The 7120-nt window shown below is 36.8% G+C and overlaps 1 protein-coding gene across 1 annotated transcript; it reads left to right on the top strand.

Moving 5' to 3' along the window:
• Positions 1–5641: 5641 nt before the first annotated feature.
• On the top strand, positions 5642–6911 carry LOC145013904 (V-type proton ATPase subunit e1). Its single transcript, XM_078972255.1, has 3 exons — positions 5642–5912; positions 6300–6347; positions 6659–6911. Exons 1-3 carry the CDS (start codon positions 5815–5817, stop codon positions 6723–6725), a joined length of 213 nt encoding a protein of 70 aa, XP_078828381.1. The 5' UTR covers positions 5642–5814; the 3' UTR covers positions 6726–6911.
• Positions 6912–7120: the final 209 nt, after the last annotated feature.

The following is a 7120-nucleotide window of genomic DNA, read 5'->3' as shown; positions in this document are numbered from 1 at the left end:
TTATGTGCGTTTATGTGTTTATTATTTAATTATAAATGTATAATTAATAAAGAATAAAAATGAGCGTCAAAATTAAAGTGTGAGATAATCCCGATATCTCTACATAAAGTTGTAGAATATGTCTCAAGGTTTCCGTACATATAAAGAATGCCGAAATCCGAGCTATAACGAAGAAGTTATGGCCCGCCGAAGTTTTACGACAAAACCGGCACGATACCGGGAGACGTAAATAGTGAATTTACGATAGAAGACTTTTTAGCCTTAGCAATCTAAACAAAAGTCGTAGAATATGTTAAACTAAGAACATCGATAAAAAGAACGCCCAAATCTGACTTCGTATGAAGAAGTTATGATTTTTCTAAGATTCGGCTTAGCAGTGCACGGCCTGAAACTTGAATTTTAGTTCGAGCGGTTTTTGGCTTACGCAACATAAATGAGAGTTGAAGATCTCATTAATAGGAAATCAACGGTAAAAAGACAGACAAAAACAGAGTCCGTATGTAGAAGTTATTAATTTTACGCAGACGTTTAACAGTATAATCTCCTTGTACTGTTAAATTTAAGATTGGTCGAGAATTAGCTGACGGTGTCAAAATGAAAGTTGTAGATCTTATTATTACCTACGCGTGGATATAAAGAACGTCAAAAACGGAGGTCGTATGTGAAAGTTACGGATTTTAGAAGTCGGAAGTGTGCTGTGCGAAAATGGGTGATGTGGCACAATCTTGGCCATTGCTTTCTCCCCAAGGCTTGCCACCAGATGGTGACATGTGGCACCAAGTTCAGCCACATTTCACCCTATAAATACCACCTCTCCCACCCTCATTTTCTTCACACCTTTCCCATTCTTTCTTCTCTTTACTCTCTCTCTCTCTCTAGAACCTCTCTCTAGCCCCGAAATCCCCTGAAAAGCCTAGGGAACCTCCCTAGCACGAGGCGGAAGCCCCGGAGTGCTTGAAGGATCCGAGAAGAATAGCTTTTCGGCTCGGGAACGCTGCTCCAAGCAAAGCCCGGTTTTCTATAAAACCCGCTGTAAGTGAGCTACGCCTACGCTATTTTTAATATAACTTTTATTTAATTATAGTAACGTTATTAGGAACTTATAATAAATACTTGGGCTATTATTATGGGTTATATAAGTATTTTTTTGACGCTTATATAATAATAATAATAGCTAGACTATTAATTAGTCTCGACGAATAATAAACTAAACTCTAGTGGTAATAATACTAGGTTTCGTCGAAGAAAAATTCTTTTTAAGAAGCGAAGCGCTGTCTGAGTTCGGAATCACCACCTTTTCCGGTGAGTGCATAGTTACCTTCAACTTACACATAGATATGAAGTATTTTATATAAATTACGTGCTATGTGTGCATATTATCTGAATACTTGCTATCTATGCTAGATGAACGTTGTTATACATGTTTTCAATGATTTAAACTGTATATGTATTTTATATCTACGAAAATGTTGGGGTAAAACATGGGTAGATGTAATAGGTGATGTGTGATAAAATGATGAGAGGCCTCGATGTTGTTGTTGTTGATCCAGTCATCTAGCGGAGTATAGATGACGACCACGGACTCTTCTAGACAGTCCAGTGGAACACTAGCAGGTTCGCAACCTGTAGGTGTTGTGAACGATGTGTTCACCGGTGTACTCCATCCCCCACATGGTTGCCTATTAGGACATTTATTGCTGAGGAATCCCCTTAGCAGTAGTGTCCGTCCCGATGATAATCCTTAGGCTAGGTCCCTTATGATAGGTGTTTAGGGACGTAAAGTGAGGATAACGGGAACGGGTAATCGGGTTATTGTTGATTGATGAAATTAATAAACTTATTTATTGTGGGTTGAAAACCCTATGTGCTCACCAGGCTCCCAAGCCTGACCCACTCAGTTTTATGTATTACAGGTAGTGGCGCATGAGCATAGGTGTGATGTTTTGGACGAGGGATTACGGATATAGGCCTGTAGATATGAAATAATGTAGTAAGGCTTATATTGTACTGTTTATACTTTTGATCTGTACGAACATGACATCCCGAGTCTTTTAATGAATACATTTCTATGGAAATGCTTTTGATAAATCTTTATCATATTATTGTTTTGGGACAAATTCCGCAAACCATTTATTAAAAGATAACTCTGATTTTGAAATAAAGTATAAATAAAACCGGTCTTTTCTGGCCGTGATTTTGGGGATGTCACAACCGTTGACTTTCTGACCGGTTTGACTTTTGGTCAAACTTGGATAAAATTATTAACCAATTATTGACCAATGTTAATTAAACAAATATGATTTATCTTTTAATATATTAGTCTTATAATATATTAATAAATCATAATCACCTTTTTCTATATTATTTCTCCAGTCAAGTTGCTTTGGTGAAGGCAATCCAAATGGACCATGCACAACTTGGTCAAGTACATATCAAATATAGTTATGGACTTAGACACTAATCCAACAAGTAGTGGGTGGTGGTGGCGGGTGGTGGTGGTGGTGGTGGGTGGTGGTTTTTTGGGTAATAGGTGGGGTGGTGGTGACAGGTGGCGGTGATGGGTGATGGAGGTGGGTAGTAGAGATGGTGGTAGGTGGTGGTGGTCTTGGTGGGTGGTGGGTGAGGGTGGTTGTATCCAATGGTGGTAGTGGGTGGGTGGGGGTGATGGGTGGTGGAGGCGGGTAGTGATGGTAGGTGGTGGTAACGGGTGGTGGTGATTGGTGGATGATGGTGACGGGTGGTGGTTTTTATAGGTGGAGCGGGGCTGGTGGCGGCAGGTGGTGATGATGGGTGATGGAGGTGGGGTGGTATTGGTGGGAGGGTGGTAGCGAGTGGTCGTACCAAGCTGACTTGGGAGCCGGAGTCGGAGATGCGAGCTGACTTGGGAGCCGGAGTCGGAGATGCAAGAGCAGCATCCCAAACTTTTTGCAGAAGCATGACTACGAGGACGAAATCCAATTCTAGCGGGGGAGAATTGTAACATCCCAAGTTCAGGCATATATTATAAATCTTTGACCTTTTGAGTACTTGAACATTTTGGTCCTTATTAGATAAAGTGTGATAAGCGAGTACACGGGGCGTACTAGAGTGTACGCTTAGCGTACTCGAATGTGTGCTTGAGATGCGGATGCCACCTAGTACGTTGGGCGTACCAGTGTGTATGTTGGGCGTACATGGCCTATAATGAAATCCTAATTGTGAACAAGCCCCCTATTTAAAGGACATGATGGCCTCATTCCTGGCTACCATTCCTAGACACAATATCCACTTAACCCTAAATCTTTGTTCTTATAGATAGAGTGTGCATTTGGGAGCTTGTTAATGTGATTGTGTGATCTTGAAGAAGAGAATAAGGTCGGAGAAGAAGAGAGGGAACTCCAAGAGTTTGGATCTGAGTTTATCTATGAGGAAAGCTTCACAAAAAGGTATAAAGCTTCAAGCTTTCTCATTCTTTGATTAGATCCATTCATATGGAGTTTTTTAGGGTTTTGGTCCCAAAGGTGGATAATTTATGCAATGATGAACTCTAGAGGCCTTGATCTACCCATATTCAGTGTATTCTGTGAAGTAGAGTCATAAAAATCTAGTCTTGGACGTTAGGGATGGTCCATGCATGAACTATGAACTTCATAAGGAAAGGGGATGAGTGTTTTTGACCTAATCAGCCATGCAAAGGCTTAAAGTGATCAACTTTATGGATTAAGAGACATTAGGAAGTCCAAATCTGTAATATGAGCCGCTGTCTTAACGGATTAAGAACAAAAACGTGAGAAGAGTGAAACTGGGACGTACGTCGGGCGTAATCCCAATACGCGCAACGTAGGGGGCTAGCATCCCCGATGCCTGCATAGCATCCGAGTACGCCCAACGTAGAAGGTCCTTACACACAGCGTACTCCCTGACCGTTGACTTTCGGTTGAGTTTTAGGGTTTGGTCAACGTTTGGTCTATTAAGCCCATGGAGGGGTAAAATGGTATTTTACCCTTCTGTGAGTGTATAGGAGGGTTAGTCTAGCCTTGAGAAAAAGAGAAAGAGAGCCATAATTAATTAAGATGATCATTGTATGTGTTAGGCAGAGGCTAGACCGGTGATTTGAGTTCGATATTATTCTGAGCTAGTTTTAGGTGAGTCTTCTCACTACACCTTACCAAGAGTGGTAACTATGTGTGACCGGAAGGTCTTATGTGCTTACATGAGTTATGTGATATTATGATGATTTTGTTTATGTGATATGTATGTGTTATACTATGAGCTTGCGAAGTAGGGACCAGAAGGTCAATATGGTTGGGACCGGAAGGTCAGTGTGGTTGGGACCGGAAGGTCAATAGAATTGGAACCGGAAGGTCCATTAGCGTTGTGGGACCGGAAGGTCCCATTGAGACACAACGACCGGAAGGTCTTATAAAGCTATGGCCTTAAGTGGCTTATGTATTGTATGTGGTATTTGGGGAACTCACTAAGCATGTGTGCTTACCGTGTTATGTGTTTATGTGTTTCAGATACTTCTGATGATCACGGGAAGGCACCGACTTGCTTGTACACATACAGTTGAGAGGGAGCTATGTTTATGGATCCTGGATCTGATAATTACTTTTGAAAACTATTTTGGAAAAATGTTATGACATTGACACTTGTGATTTTAAGAATTTTTATATGTGATATTGGTAATTTATCTTGAAAAATTTTGTTAGAAAATTTTACGTCGTCACAACTAAAATGCAAAGAGGTGTTTTACAAAATATAACCACTAAATATTTTTATACTAATAAAAGAATAATTATTAGTTATAATTTACGTTTTGTTTTCAAATGCTCTATAAAAATAACACATATCATTTCCTTGTAACTTTTTTAAAAGTATTGTATTACTATATTAAAAATCTTACAAAATCATGTTTAATTAATAATTTATTGAAAATAAGTGATTAATTATTATAAAGTTTACTATAAATAATTAATTATATTTGTAATTGTGATTCCTATATGTTATAACTTACTTAAAATTATATTTGAAGGGACTAATTAGTTAATATTGGTTCATAAGTTTTTCATGACTGGATGAATAAATTCATTTTTGTAAACTCATTGATATAATGAGTAGAAGATTTACTTACTTGAATTTTGTTTATAAAATCAAACATTTTAAAATGTTATTTTTTTTCGAATTTTAGGATTATGCTTATTTTATAGATAACTTTAAAAACTTTTATTTATTTTTTTGTTTTTTTTAATATATGTTTTTCATACTAAAAAAGATTATGATAAAAAAATTAATTAGAAAAAAAATCACAACTAATCATTGGGTGACACCTGATATATCAGAGTCGTAAGGGCAGTCAAAGATGATTTTTCTTCTATTTTTGACATAAATACCCCTCTAATTTTACCAATTTTTACCCATATTTTATGATAATTACACAAATGGTTTCTCCTTTTCCTTTATTAACACTTAGAATTTTAAAATAATTTCTGGCATTCAGTTTCACAAACAATTTCACAAATAAACAGCAATAACTTATAATAAGGAATATTATTATTTTTCAAGTTATTATCCGAACATATTAATTAAAATCGATGAAAATCTATAAAGACTTGATATAATCTAATAAATTAAAAATAAGCACAACGTGCAAGATCCAGCCGATCTGCTATTCTGTATCAATTTGGCGACGATAGATTTCTGATTCCTCTAAAATCACCACCACCATCCATCCATCTCCGACCCTATATTCGCCGCTTCCATCCCTGCAACCGCCTCCTTCTCCTCTCAACAGATCGATTCTGACTGCTATTCACATCAGAGGGATCTACAACGATGGGGTTTCTACTTACAACCCTGATTTTCGTTGTTATTGGAATCATCGCGTCTCTTTGCGCTCGAATCTGCTGCAACAAAGGGCCATCCGCTAATCTGTATGTTTCTCTGATATTATCCATTATCACTTACTCTCTGGAATCTGTTAATTTTTATGCTACCTCTAATCCCGCTTTCATATACGTCAATCCCTGTCTTCGGGTAGTGCAATTGGGTTGTTCATCTTCAAAGTCCATGTTAAGAAATCTACACGTTTGACATATAGAACGTTGTTTGTTCACTTAGAAATGTTTGGCTTCTGTAATCAACGTGTACCCATTTTATGGATCGAATATGTAGTTGATCAGATCGCTGCAGATAACTGAAGTTTGATCATTCAACTTGTGCTATTAGTTTCGATTTCTGTCTTCGCATTACTTTCCTCTAGATGTATTGATAAAATCTTGGTTTGCCACTAATATCAATTACATGTAAATATAACGCAGGTTCCACCTCACATTGGTGATCACTGCAACAGTATGCTGTTGGATGATGTAAGTTTAACACTTTCATTCTTTGTATCTATTGGTAGTCTGTACATGTTAAGACATATACACATTACTAACAAATCAAGCATAAGAATTTGATTCTCTTAATCCTTTTTAATATACATTTATCAGTTATCACATCCTTATCCTAAAAAGAAAAACTGATCTTTATCCTAAAGCTATAGGATGGAACATATCATAGGACACTCTTGAAGAAGTCAATTAAAAAATAATCTTAAAATCTCCTACAACAATAACAACAAAAAGTAGTTCTTATTAGTTATTTCTTAATTTTGTGTCATTGTGTTTTTGTGCAGGTGGGCTATTGTATATCTTGCACAGATGAATCCTCTGATTGTCCCAATTCTGAGTGAAAGTGAATGAGGTTTTTTTAACCTCTTTGGTTTATAATTTTGTGAATTTAAGGATTGAATGGAATAGGAAATATCAATAAGCCACGCATTCTTGTCAGGATATACATTTGTTGTAAATTATGTTTGTATTTTATTTGATTTTGAAAAGTGACTGAATGTTGTTAATGAAATAAGCGTCAAGCAATTGATTGTACTATTTTCATTGCTGTAGGTACAAGTCAGAATCTTAATTGCTATATGTTGTTTGTTTGGTTAACATTTTGTTGAATTATCTTGAATGAACTAACACATTATCCTCCTCATTTTTGTACTTTCAATTCTTTTGCAAGATCTGCTGAATGTATGTGTGTAAAAATGATCTTTTTATATATAATATATGTTTTGAGTGGATAGATTTTCGTTCTT

The sequence above is a fragment of the Lactuca saligna genome, chromosome 9 (assembly GCF_052625555.1).
Source record: "Lactuca saligna cultivar CGN05327 chromosome 9, ASM5262555v1, whole genome shotgun sequence".
NCBI classification, from domain to species: domain Eukaryota; kingdom Viridiplantae; phylum Streptophyta; class Magnoliopsida; order Asterales; family Asteraceae; genus Lactuca; species Lactuca saligna.
This window is presented reverse-complemented; position numbering and strand designations above follow the sequence as displayed.